We start from the raw sequence: 12,951 nt of genomic DNA on the forward strand, positions 1-12,951 counted from the left end.
CCTGCGCAGTCAGGCGCGCCGCGGCCGGTGGCGGTAGGCCGGAAAGCGCAACGCCGCTCTGGGCTGCTTCCAAGATGGCGGCCGTGCTGCAGCAGGTCCTGGAGCGGGCCGAGCTCTCCAAGCTGCCCAAGCCGGTGCAGGGGAAGCTGGAACGCTTCCTGGCCGATCAGCAGAGCGAGATCGACGGGCTCCGAGCCAGACATGAGCGCTTCAAGGTGGACAGCGGTGAGTCTGGGGAGAGGGAAGCTGGGAGGAGGGGAACGGAGGTGAGGGGCAGCGGGAACGGGGCAGGCCCCGGGGTGCTCCGTGTGGAGGGCCCTGCGCTGCCCAAGGGTTGAGCGGTATCCGCTCGTCTCGGTGACCAGGCAGGCTCGGCTGGGGACGGGTAGGCTGGGGTAGGGATGGGTGTCCCCCGCCCCCCTTCCCCGGTGCGTTTTTAGTGAGCAGTAAGGTTGTGGTTCCCCCTGATGAGCGGAGCGGCGGCGGTAGGGCTGGGCCTGACGGGTCGTTGTTGTCTTCAAAACGCTTTCAGAGGGTGACATGGAGTTTGTGCGGTGGGTGTGTGCGCCCTCTGCCTGGGAAGGGGTCCTGAGGCCGGGGATGTGTCCGTGTGCTGGGAAGGGGCCCTTCGTTTGAGACGTGGTAGGGGTTTTTTTCTTCGCTTTTGCTTGGCAAAAGGAGTCTGATTTTTCTTTGCTTTTGCAAAGGACTAATCAGGGTTAAAACTGCATTCAAAATGGGCTTAAAGAACAGCTTTTCAACAGATTTTTAACAAACACTCATATGCTTCAGTCTGCTTTGATTCTTGCCTGGAAGAGAAATAATAATTTGATTACCCAGCTCTCAAATAGTCTTAGGTTTATAGTTTTTCTGTTAAATTCCATGTTGAAGACCATAACATTTCTGTAAAATGCTCCTGATAGAATCGATGCTTTTGTATTGATTTGGAGATTACTTGATCACAGAAAAATAATGCCAGTAGAGAACTGGAGTAGAAATGAGAAAAGAGTGTAGATGAATGTAAGCACTGGGTGGAGTTGTGAATATGAGTTAATTTATTAGATAGGTGACATACTTATGTAAACTTTATTTCCGCGTTTTCTTCAAACTTTCTGTCTATAAAAATCTTACCAAAGTAAATTCATAAAGTGTACTGTAAATTAAATTAAGCCACAAATTTTAGCAGGTTAGTCTCTTTCAGGTCCCTTTTCCTCATATGTGGCTGGAGGGGCAGCATTATTTGAAATTGTAAGATATGGTAGGAACCATAAGATAAGGAAAAATCACTCACTACTTCTTTAGAAGCTCACTATGTCTGAGAGTGAGATTAATTCTGCTTTTACTAAGTATTTTACTGTTAAGCTCTATGACACAGTTACTGTTTCAGATAACCAAAATTTAGATCTAATTCCTTTTTTCGGTGTTATGGGATACGCAGGACAGAGCATATTTTAGGAATTGTTCATTACAAATTTTCTAAATCAAATCTCTTGATACCAGGGGCTATGTGGATTTTTATTGTACGTGTGTAGAAATATGCTGCAGGTAAAAGAAGTTTTAAGTTGATGTAACTGAGACCACACTTCATAACTGTGCTGATACAACGTTCTCTGACTACATCAAAATGTTAAAGATTAGACTGTTCTTTTATAGGTTGTTTCTGGAAACATCACTTGCCAGGCTAACAAAGTATTTTAAACAATGTTAATTCAATGTGGAAATGCATCTTTTTGCCTTCAAAAAGACTTTTTTTTCTTCAAATTCTGCTCTACTCTTAATATTTTTAGATATTTTTCTTTATAAATACCATTGTTTAATAAAGATGTCCATTAATAAAGATCCTTGATAAAGGTGAGAAAGAAAAAGGAATGTTTATTAAGTGAAACTGAGATAGCGTTGTTATTTTGCAGAACAACAGTACTTTGAAGTAGAAAAGCGTCTGGCTCAAAGTCAGGAGAGACTTGTAAATGAGACACAAGAATGTCAAACTCTCCGTGAGGAGCTTAAAAAACTTCGTAAGTATAACTGCACATTCTTAAGATTGGATAGGATATTCATTTTTTAGTCCAAGGTAATGCTGAAATGCTTTAAGTTTTTTAATAGGGGTTGAAAATCCATCAATCAACTACATTTGTTATTTATGCAAGTAGAGAGATGCTTTACTCTTGTGCTCAAATCTGCTTTTTTGAAATGGAATTTTTGTTCTAATGGAACAAAAAACTTACCATTACTACAAAATCAGAAAGCAATACAGTGGTTTATGTGTTGATCTTAATAAATGCGTCTGCTCTAAGGATTGCATTAATTTGCTGCAATGCTGCCTAGTCCATCCATAGTGAAGTCTTGAATTCTTCTTTCTCTTTTTTTTTCTTCCCTTTTTTTTTTTTCTTTGTGTCATTAAGGCAAATTTAGGGTTAATTGCATTTGGAAAGTGAATTCTGTCATTATGTTGCAGTGAGATACCTCACTACTCTTTATTCTCATCCAACAGATGAACAGTTGAAGTCACTGAATGAGAAAAATAAAGAACTTGAAGCTGCTCAGGATCGTAATGCAGCCATCCAGGTACTGGAAGAACTTGACGATAATTTGAAAGACTTTGGTTTGTTTGATTCATTGCAATAAAGAATGCAATCAATTTCCAAAATGGACTGTATCAGTATCCATACACATATGTATTGATGTACATATTTGCATGTCTGTGTGGCTGGCTGTACAGGAAAATTGTGTGGGTTTTTTAAGGAAATGCTGGTGTCAGTTTAGCAAACTGAATTACAGTTGAACATATGTCAGAGCAGATGCTTTTATTTTGTTTGGCTAGATTGTTTCATTCTAGCTGAAACCTATTCTGAAGTGACTTAAGCCGAACCTCAAAAATTGAATAAAGGTGTAAAGAGGAATTCTATTCTTCCCCCATCCTTTACTGTACTCTGGCACAGTTTTCCTTGCATTATGCTCGAAAGTCATGGGGTTGCAGGATGAGTCACTTAGGCTGACTGGTCCAGTAGAACACTAATTTTGGAGCAGGAGACCAAAACATTATTATTAGATGGTTTTATCCACAATGAGAAGATTGATCTGATAGTTTTCCCAGAGGGGCTTACCTGGGCCTAACTGAAGTGGTTTGTATTGACATCTTAGAAGACAGAGGTAGCACTGTAGCCTATAAATAATGCAAGACTGTTGACTTTTATTTGATTTTGATTTTTTGTATGTGTTCATTCTTTGGTTACCCTGTTATATGTTTTATTTAACCAAATAACACTGTTTCAATGAAGTCTTAACTATCAAAGCTGTCTTCCAAAGAATATTTAAAATAAATGCATTTTTGAACAGATCTTGTTCTTTGTTTTGGATTTCTGTTAGGCCTTTAGTTTGTTTCATTGCCTCTAAGTTCAATGATTTTCACTCTGATCTTCATTCAAATACAACTAGAACCAGAGTGAGTCTCTGGGCACTCTGGACCTCTCTATGCCAGCTGAAAAGCAAAGGCATGAAAACTACCTATTCAGTATGACAGTCTTGAAATCTGTGTGATAATTCTCTCATCTTTGCAGTCTAATCTTGTATGATAGTGGCCTTACGTGTTTTGGCACAAAGGGCCAGCTAGATGTTAGTATCAGAGTCATCTATGAGGGGAAAAAAACATTAACTGAAATGTGTTGGCTATTAGGCATTAGAAAAAAGAGGTACTTTAATCTGCATTTGTTTGAATTATATATCCTAACATGACAGAAAACTAGGAAGCAGCCATGCTTTCATACTATGTAATTTAGACTGATACAGCCTCTATAAAAGCCTCTTATCCCAGTTTTCAGTCACTATAGTTGGCTGGGGTAACTTATTGTTGTTTAGCATGCTTCTCTGTGATTGTAAGTGTAAATAGTGACTATAAACTGTTATAGAAAGCTGATCACACTTTTTTATTGCTCTTTTGCATTTCTTTTTCAGAGCCATTTATGTAGAGAAAAAGAAGAACTGGAAGCTGAAAAGAGAGATTTGGTTCGAACAAGTGAAAGGCGATCTCAGGAAGTTGAACATTTAAACGGTATAGCCAAGAACGTATTAACAAAATACTTCACATGATTTTGCTAAGTAAAGGACATGCTTGAATAATTGAACTGGTGTAGAGTATCCAGTTTGTATAGGCAGCACTGAAAAATGGATTAGCAGGAAACAGTATTTAGAGAAGAGGAAACAAGGCAGGAACATGCTAATTGCAGAAAAACACAGCAGTTCGATGCTTGGTTTTGTAGATACAAAATCATACATTATACAATATCTTATTGCACAATATACAATTACATACTTTATATCTTGTCTGTTCTCATTCTTTGCAATTTAGTTAAGCTGAGTAATTAAAATTGACAGTTCTACAATTAGCTTTTTTAAAGACTGGTTTCCCTCCTCCAGAGGATGTTAAACGCTTAAATGAAAAGCTTACAGAAGCAAACACAGAAAAGGTGAAACTTCAGTTAAAGTTGGATGAACTTCAAACATCAGATGTTTCCATAAAGGTGAGTAGTATTTTATGTGCATAGTATAGTATATGTTAATGTTCAAATGAGCAGTTGTTTACGTGTCATGTGATCATCATTTTGTCATTTTTTACTTTGAAAGTAGGTCAAGTGTACTCCTGTTACTTATAACAAATTATGTTATAAAATTGGTGGCTGTGACTTGAAGTGAGACATACACTTTTAGAAGGCAAGGGGGCATCAAGTTGGGCAAGCATGTTGAAGCTTCATTGATGGCAACTGTGGCTGCTTCTACCCAGTAGGGAGAAGGACTCCAGATCCATGAAGTCAGGTAGAAAAGAGAAAAATAATTATTTGTGAACCTGCACAATTTCTCTGGGAAGAAACTCCATAAAGAACTGAGAGAGAGGAGGAAAGGAGAAGAGGGAAAAGTGCTTCAATTTATTTCTTTTAACTAGATATTAATCTAGTTAATGTTCCCAACTAACATAAACTTTGAGGAAATTAATTCAAGTTTCAAGAAGTTCTTTGTAGTTTGAGACAGTAAGTTAGTATTGCCAATGTAATAAGACACACTGCCTGTCATTTGGTGCTATTTACCAAATTATGGTACATTTGTGTTACTTTTACTCTGATCATAGTACTTTGATTAGCTGCCTTATTTTCTGTGGAACAAGTACAATTTCACTACGCAATTTTCTTTTTAGTACCGTGAGAAAAGGTTGGAGCAAGAAAAAGAACTATTACAGAATCAAAACACGTGGCTGAACACTGAGCTGAAAGCCAAAACGGATGAACTTCTACATACTGCAAGGGAGAAAGGCAATGAAATCTTGGAACTTAAGTGTAATCTGGAGAACAAGAAGGAGGAGGTAGTGTAATTACTGAGTGCTTTTGCCATTGCTTATAAATTATACCTCTTGATTAACTGTATTAAACAAAGTCAAGTACTTTATTACTCCAATGCAGTTAAAAATTTTAAAAAAGTAGGTTTTGCAATCAATAAGGAGGTGTTCTTTTTTAGCTTGTGATTTTTAAGGAATATGTATAGTTACTGTTATCTAAAACAAAAAAGTCAAAGATTTTAACTATAAGGTAGAAATTTTGGAGTTGCTGATAACAGAAGTGTATAATGGTATTAAAATTCATGGGAATAGAATTCTTAATAAGGGCAACAGGCAGATCCTTCTCCACATTGTTTGTGGAGCGGGGTGATGATATTTTTGTTTTCCTGTAGCAAAATACATGGCAGAATCAGTGGCAGTATTTTGAAAACACTTAGCTTCAGTGAGTTTCTGTTTGGCTACCTGAGCAGTTTCTTTAGCTGTGACAATTGGTCACGTTTTCTGCGGCACATGGCAGAACCAAGACTTGTGAGTTTATTTGGTTATACATAATTAGAGTAATCTGGGGACTTGCTTTTTCATGTAGCTGAATGCATGCGAGTAAAGACTGATAGAAAATGTAACCATTTTTGCTCTTTGAAAGACCAATTTATACATGGTGTTCTCATTTATTCTTTGAACAGGTTTCCAGAATGGAGGAACAGGTAAACAGCTTAAAACAGTCAAATGAAAATCTTCAGAAGCATGTCGAAGATCTTTTGAATAAACTGAAGGAGGTAAGACAACTTGAAGTATATGTGTAACAGCATTACAGCTGCATTACTGTTAAAAACCAAAATGTATGAAATAGAAATTGTGGAACGTTCCCCCACGCTGTCTCTTCTTTAATTTACTAGGCAAAAGAACAGCAAGCTAGTATGGAGGAAAGATTCCACAATGAACTGAATGCCCACATAAAATTATCCAACTTGTATAAGGTGAGTTTATTGATTCTGTCAAAGGCATTTATCAGTATTCCTTGGGGTTCAATCTTAGCCTTAAATTTAATGCAGGCCAGGTGTTTTGGTTTTGGGTTGTTTTTCTCCACAAAGTATGCAATGTGGGAAAGACTAACTTCCATTGCAAAACATTATGAAACATTCAAAACATATTCTTTGCTGTTATCTTAGGCAGCATTTGAAATCTTATGTTGCTTGGATCATTTTGTAGATTAAGCAAAACGGGGATTAAAATAGTAATTTTATGCTTACTATTTTGAGGCTTCATACTGTATGAATGTGGTTATGTCTTACGACATTGTATTGGGAGGTAAGTGTTCATATGTAAAATGGCGACTGCACAGGAGATTTTTTCTATGCTTGGTTCGTAGAAGTTCATTTCAAATAACTGCAAGTGTTAGTGATCTGCTTAAGACACGGCTAAATGTCATCTATTGTGTCAAATACCACCATCTAAACAAGTACTGTTGTTTGTTTTTTCAGCTCAAAGAGTGAAAAATACCCTGTAGCGTATTGACTGAGACAAAGTCAGCTAAAGAGGACAACTGATTAGTCTTTAGTTTACGTATATTAGATTCACAGGTTAATGAGTTCTGTTTCCTGAGTTTTCTTGCATGAAAACCCACATAGAATTAAGTGGGGTAGAATGCTTGAGTTCTACATTAATATTTTGTCTGATTAGATGTAAACTGATGTCCCTTCATTGAACAGCAAGACAATAGCTAACTTTTCAGCAGCATAATGCATTTACTTTTTAATTTGGTTTTGTTTTGTGGTTTTTTTTTTACTCCTATTCATTCATGCTTTTATTATAGAATCATTGGTTTGAAGGGGCTCAATGTTTTGTCGTCTTCGTAACGTAGGATTCGCTATGTACTTGTAACTGCTGACATATTTGTCTGACTCAATACTAAAAGCATCAAGATTGAGTGCCCTCCCATGGGAGCTTGTTTTGAAACATCACTGATTAGCGAAAATTGAATCAACTTTATTTCGGTTATCTCTAATTGCCTTGCAGAATTGCTGATGTACTGTACAGTCTTGCACTTGTGAGATCTCTACCTGGAAGCAAAGAAACATAAACTGTTTATATAACATTCCCTAATAATACCACGTTTTTTAGAATTATTAAAATTTAGTGTTCAAAATTTCTCGAAATTTTCTTCAGTGAATAGAAGGAACAAAGCCAGCAACAGCTATAAAGCATCTAAAGGGCATACATTTTATTTGGATTATCAAATCAGCATCTGACACTTCTTACTCTCAGATGGGCAGTTGACATCAAAGTGAGACTTAATCCAAGCGGAAAGAGAATTGTCCAGTTTAGGTGTATCTTTTAGCATTTTATTCAAAAACTGCATGTTTATGATTTTTGTTAAATTTCTTATAAAAATATAGTTGCTATTACTATATAATAAAAGGTTATATAAAATGCTTTTATTTAGAGTGCTGCTGATGACTCAGAGGCAAAGAGCAATGAACTGACAGGAGCAGTAGAAGAGCTGCACAAGCTCCTGAAGGAGGCGGGTGAAGGTAAGCTGTGAGTGAGAAATGTCAAATGGAAAAGAACAGTTATACTCCTTTGTAACTATCTTGATACACTGAAAAATAGGTACTGAGCATTTATGAAAGGATCTTCATTAGGCTTTTGGGATGGTGGAAACATCAGTCACTTTGTAACAAAAATTTTACATGACTAGTTGAATTTACTTGGGAGAGTGTATGCATGGGAGAACTATCTTCAAATATACCTGGAATTTTACTTTGGATTTTGATAAGGTCTAATTTTGCAAGATATGTCTTCATTTTAGTTTCTCGTTTTGGATTCCTTTTCACCGATGAGAGCACAGTTCATATTTCAGTCCTTTTCTAAGCAAAGGTGATAGGTAGCAGTTCATGCTTCTGTCATGCTACTGAGTTTTCTTATCAGCATGAGCTTCTGCAGATCACATAAAGTAAAATTTAAGGTACATATGTAAATTTTAGTATTTTTAAAAGAAAAAAATAAAACCACAACAAAAAAAAAACTGGTTGTCTCATTTAATTTTAGCTAATAAAGCAACGCAGGAGCATTTGGCTGAGGTGGAAGAGTCAAAAGCTGTAATGGAAAAAGAACTGAGGGAGAAGATCAATAAACTGGAAAAGGAGCTGGAGAATGCTAATGATTTACTGTCTGCTACAAAGCGTAAAGGTAGAAGTAACATTGGGAACTAAAATACATAAAGCCTCAGGCTTTCTATCATAAGTAGCCTTTCATGAAAATACTATGCTGAATTTCTATAGGAAGTAACTGCATTTATCTTTGGTCATTTCTAACCATGAGTTTTAGAAGCATTTTCATATAAATATATGAAGATATGCTTTATATATATATGTATATATGAAGTATATTTTTTCCCCCACCAGGAAATGCATTTGTATCAAAATGTTTTTGAAGTTTTTTTGTTAATCTGACTTACATTTTCAAAGAAAGAGAGGAGAAACATTTCCTTAAGGCTGAATCATCATGCTTTTAGTGCATTTCTGGAGAGGGGAGTAGGGTTGAGAAACTATTCTTATTTTCCTCTTAAGAAAAAAAAAAAATGGTAAGCAAATCTCTGTCCTTAATTTCTGTTTAACATTAAATCCTTCTCAATATTTACTGGTTTAGTTCTGTCATTTTTTTTGTTCAGAAGGAGAGTCTATTTGCTATATATAGGTATTTTCTAAGGGAAAGAGTATATCAGGAAGTAACAGAGAGACGTGAAGTATATTTGCTATCTCCCTATGCTAATTTAATGAAAGTAAACAAGTGTTTTGCCACTGTAAACCTCCAGCTCTTTACTAAGAAATCTGCTGTTTCAATTACTTACGTTCAGAAATTATCTAAATTTTAAGAGTCTAATAGCAAAAGCTTTTCAGCGTTTCAAATTAAACTAGTCTGAGACCTTTATAATGTATGACATGGAATATTGTATATAATACCAGTCACTGCATGCGTATATGTATAAATATAGATTACAGAAAACTCTTAAACCACTAACTTTAAAGACTTAAAACAGTAGTTTAAAATACAGTAGTTATAAAGCACAAGGGTATGTGAAGACATTCTTTATATTAATGAAGAATATTTATGATGGGAATTATTGCAGCTTTTTAATGGTAATTGGTGGGATTGTGTCTTCAGGAGCCATATTGTCTGAGGAGGAACTAGCAGCTATGTCTCCCACTGCTGCAGCAGTAGCTAAAGTAGTCAAGCCTGGAATGAAATTAACTGAGGTAAGTGAGAAGAAACTCTTCAATTTCAATGCTTTTGAAATGCCAACAGAAATACGTTAATAATACAAGGGTGCAGACTTCATTCACTGTTTTTGACTTGATGTAATGCCTGGCTGAAGTCAATGAAATCTTTTCCTGCATTTGAGACAGACTTTACTAGTGAAGTTATTGGTTTTTCTTCAACATACCTTAAAGGTTTTTTTAGTAGATGAAAACATTTGTAGGGTCTTTTGGTTCTTTTTCTGAAATATGTTTGGTTGGTTTTTTGTGCACATAAACTCGTTTTCTGTATGCATTTTTGGCAGGAGCTGAGCTTTTTTATTTGCTTATTTACATAATTTTTTTTATCTGTACCGCTGCACATTTGTCTTATACTTGCAGAAAAAATTAACATAATGATAGGTCATACATCTCGGATATTTTTACACTTCTATTTATGCAATTATAATTTTCACATTTGGGCTTTCTGTGCACCCATTAAATTACTTTCTTCCATGCTTGCTGCTTTCTTTTGCAATACTAGTTTTATATTTCTGTTGTCTTAAACTTGCTTGCAGTTTGTCCATTTTACATAAAATTCTTGAATACAGTGGCACTATAAAAGTTTGCCATTTTTAAATTAATAAAAACAACTGCTTTGCCATTGTAAACCACATTTTTCTGAATTAATTAGTTTATAGTTGTATAAAATCATACCACCTTAAGGTATGAATTACCAGTGGTTCTTTGATGCATCTGGACAGACATATTAAAAAAAAAAACAACCAACCAACCAAACCAAACCCAAACCTTTTCTTACAGCTGTACAATGCATATGTAGAAACTCAGGATCAATTGCTTTTGGAAAAGCTGGAGAATAAGAGAATCAATAAATACTTGGATGAAATAGTGCAGGAAGTAGAAGCCAAAGCACCAATCTTAAAGCGTCAGCGTGAAGAATTTGAGCGTTCCCAGAAAGCTGTTGCTAGTCTGTCTGCAAAGCTTGAACAAGCTATGAAGGTCGGTATAAGTAAAAGAGCATGTAAAATTACGGGGAAAAAAAAGAATTTTTAATTCCTTAATCCTAATGACTGTTACTAAATGTATAAAATGGATCTTTTAGTCAACTTTTATTGTGGGAAAATATCTGTTGTACTTTCTAGCTTGTGATTTATTGGACTGTGCGCAGTATTTTACAGAAACAACGCTTTTCAGAGTTCTTAATAAAAATTGGACATCAGTGCCCACTTGCCATTAATTTTAATACATACACTAAGAAAGCATGAAAGAGTGTGGGTTTTGATTCCTAAATATGTGGAGTTTAACCTTTGTATTGTAACTTGAAAGAAGTAAACACAGTTTAATTCACAAGGCATGTCTCTCTAAATTATATTGTCTGTCTGGAAAGAAATGTGTCTGAGTTTATTTGCTATGTGTTTCTTAATGTTTGTATGCTTGCAGGAAATCCAACGATTGCAGGAGGATGCTGATAAAGCCAATAAACATGCATCTCTTCTTGAAAGAGAAAATCAGAGACTGGAAATACAAGTAAAAGACCTTTCACAGCAGGTAGAACAAATGTCGTTATGGTTAAATGTGCTGTTTGCAATTTATTTATTAATATGGTGCTGTATTTCTGAAGTTTACTTGAAAGCTGTGTTCAGACACAGTCATGTAGATTTTGGTTGTCATAAGAGCCTTAGTGATGTTAAAAGCTTCTCCACAGGACAACGTGAAATTTACATTTCTGCTTACAAAATTAGAGTAAGTCTAGCTGGATAGGAGTGATGCGCTTCAGGATAATATTAAACATCTAACATGGAAAACTCATATATATGTAAATTCTGTATTTGTTTGATTGGAATGTCCTATGATCTCTTTGCAGAAGTGAGCACAGAGTATCTATCTGATTTTTGTCTGGCTTCCTTTTGTCAAACTGTTTTTTCTATAAAGTAATTATCTTACAATGATTTTTTGATTGTAATAGTTTGTATGTTGTAGGAAAAATTTTACTTAATTTCCAAGTAGTTTATTTCTAATATATTGTTTTTCAGAGTGAACTTTTGAATCTGTTTGCAAGCCTTACACTAGAAATTTCTCTTTCAGATTCGTGTGCTTTTAATGGAACTTGAAGAAGCTAGAGGCAATCATGTGATTCGTGATGAAGAAGTGAGCTCTGCTGACATCAGTAGCTCTTCTGAAGTGATATCTCAACATCTAGTCTCTTACAGAAACATTGAAGAACTTCAGCAGCAGAATCAGCGTCTCTTGGTGGCTCTCCGGGAGCTGGGAGAGGCTAGAGAAAAAGAGGAGCAAGAAACAACATCATCTAAGTAATTATCTGTTCCTTCTAGCAAACTGTTTATACTAAGTAGTAACAGGGATTTATTCACTCTTCATTTTTTTTGCTTCTGATTGTTGGTAATTGTGTGCATATTTATATGTAAATGTACATATGTATATGTAATTTTACATATGCTCATGAGCAGCTATGTAATTCATAAAGGCAAATTGTTATTAAGGAACATTGCCTTCAGTTTTTAGATTGAAACGGCTGTATAGCTATATATCTTGTAATTCCTTTTCATCATTTTTTATTCAGCTGATGTAAATAATATCTTCCAAAAATTCTTCCTAAACAAACTTTCTCAATCCAGAGGCACACAGAGGTATGAGAGTACACACTGGAATGCTAGCCTTTTGTAGTCAGAATACATGTCTGTGAAAATCTTTCAAACTTGTGACATTGAGTAAAAATAATTGTCTGTCTTTTAGTGAATGTGATTTCACACAACAGAGCTGTTTTTTTGAAAAATAAAGATTAAGTTTTCATTCCTGTTAGCGGAACAAAAAATTGAATATTTGCATATCTAATTCACTAGCTGTGAAGCCGACAGAAAATGTAATTCTGTATTAAAAGTTCTTAGCTTGATTCTCTGTTCATGCTATTGACTCTTGTTTGAAGTCATTCACATGAATAGAATTACCTCTGTTCTGATTTTCATGGAAGAGGCCTACTTTCTTTGTCATCTACAGTGGCAAGCCCAAAGACCAATTTTCCTATAAGTTTGCTCAAAAGCCTCAGTGGTGCTTAACTTCCAAAGGTGCAATAAATGCACACCAAGACTTGTGACAAAATGTAAAGGTTGTGTCATCATGGTGTGCCTCGCTGTGTATGTTACTGAAAAACACTTGTTGGTTTCAGAATTTCTGAGCTTCAGAGTCAGCTTGAGGAAGCTCTCAATGAGCTAGAAAAACTGCGTGAATCGCGTCATCATCAGTTGCAGCTTGTTGAGTCTATAGTTCGTCAGCGTGATATGTTCCGCATATTGTTAGCACAGACCACAGGAGCTATCATTCCTTTGCAAGGTAAGCTTCACATTTCTGTGCCAT

General features: G+C 35.8%; 1 protein-coding gene across 1 annotated transcript in view; it reads left to right on the top strand.

The window, feature by feature from the left end:
* Positions 1-74: 74 nt before the first annotated feature.
* The window catches only part of TPR (translocated promoter region, nuclear basket protein), a gene marked incomplete at its 5' end in the record, with an annotated part of 45,921 nt that continues 33,044 nt past the window's right edge, over positions 75-12,951 (top strand). Inside the window, 15 exons of the mRNA XM_082483833.1 lie at positions 75-225; positions 1,911-2,015; positions 2,492-2,565; positions 3,952-4,048; positions 4,414-4,517; positions 5,186-5,350; positions 6,007-6,099; positions 6,220-6,300; positions 7,767-7,854; positions 8,372-8,512; positions 9,488-9,579; positions 10,381-10,578; positions 11,020-11,127; positions 11,665-11,891; positions 12,764-12,927. Of these exons, the coding sequence (XP_082339959.1) occupies positions 75-225; positions 1,911-2,015; positions 2,492-2,565; positions 3,952-4,048; positions 4,414-4,517; positions 5,186-5,350; positions 6,007-6,099; positions 6,220-6,300; positions 7,767-7,854; positions 8,372-8,512; positions 9,488-9,579; positions 10,381-10,578; positions 11,020-11,127; positions 11,665-11,891; positions 12,764-12,927 (1,888 nt within the window). The remainder of the gene's footprint in view (positions 226-1,910; positions 2,016-2,491; positions 2,566-3,951; positions 4,049-4,413; positions 4,518-5,185; positions 5,351-6,006; positions 6,100-6,219; positions 6,301-7,766; positions 7,855-8,371; positions 8,513-9,487; positions 9,580-10,380; positions 10,579-11,019; positions 11,128-11,664; positions 11,892-12,763; positions 12,928-12,951) is intronic.

This window comes from Vanellus vanellus, assembly GCF_965231255.1.
Source record: "Vanellus vanellus genome assembly, chromosome: 5".
In the NCBI taxonomy this organism is placed as follows: Eukaryota; Metazoa; Chordata; class Aves; order Charadriiformes; family Charadriidae; genus Vanellus; species Vanellus vanellus.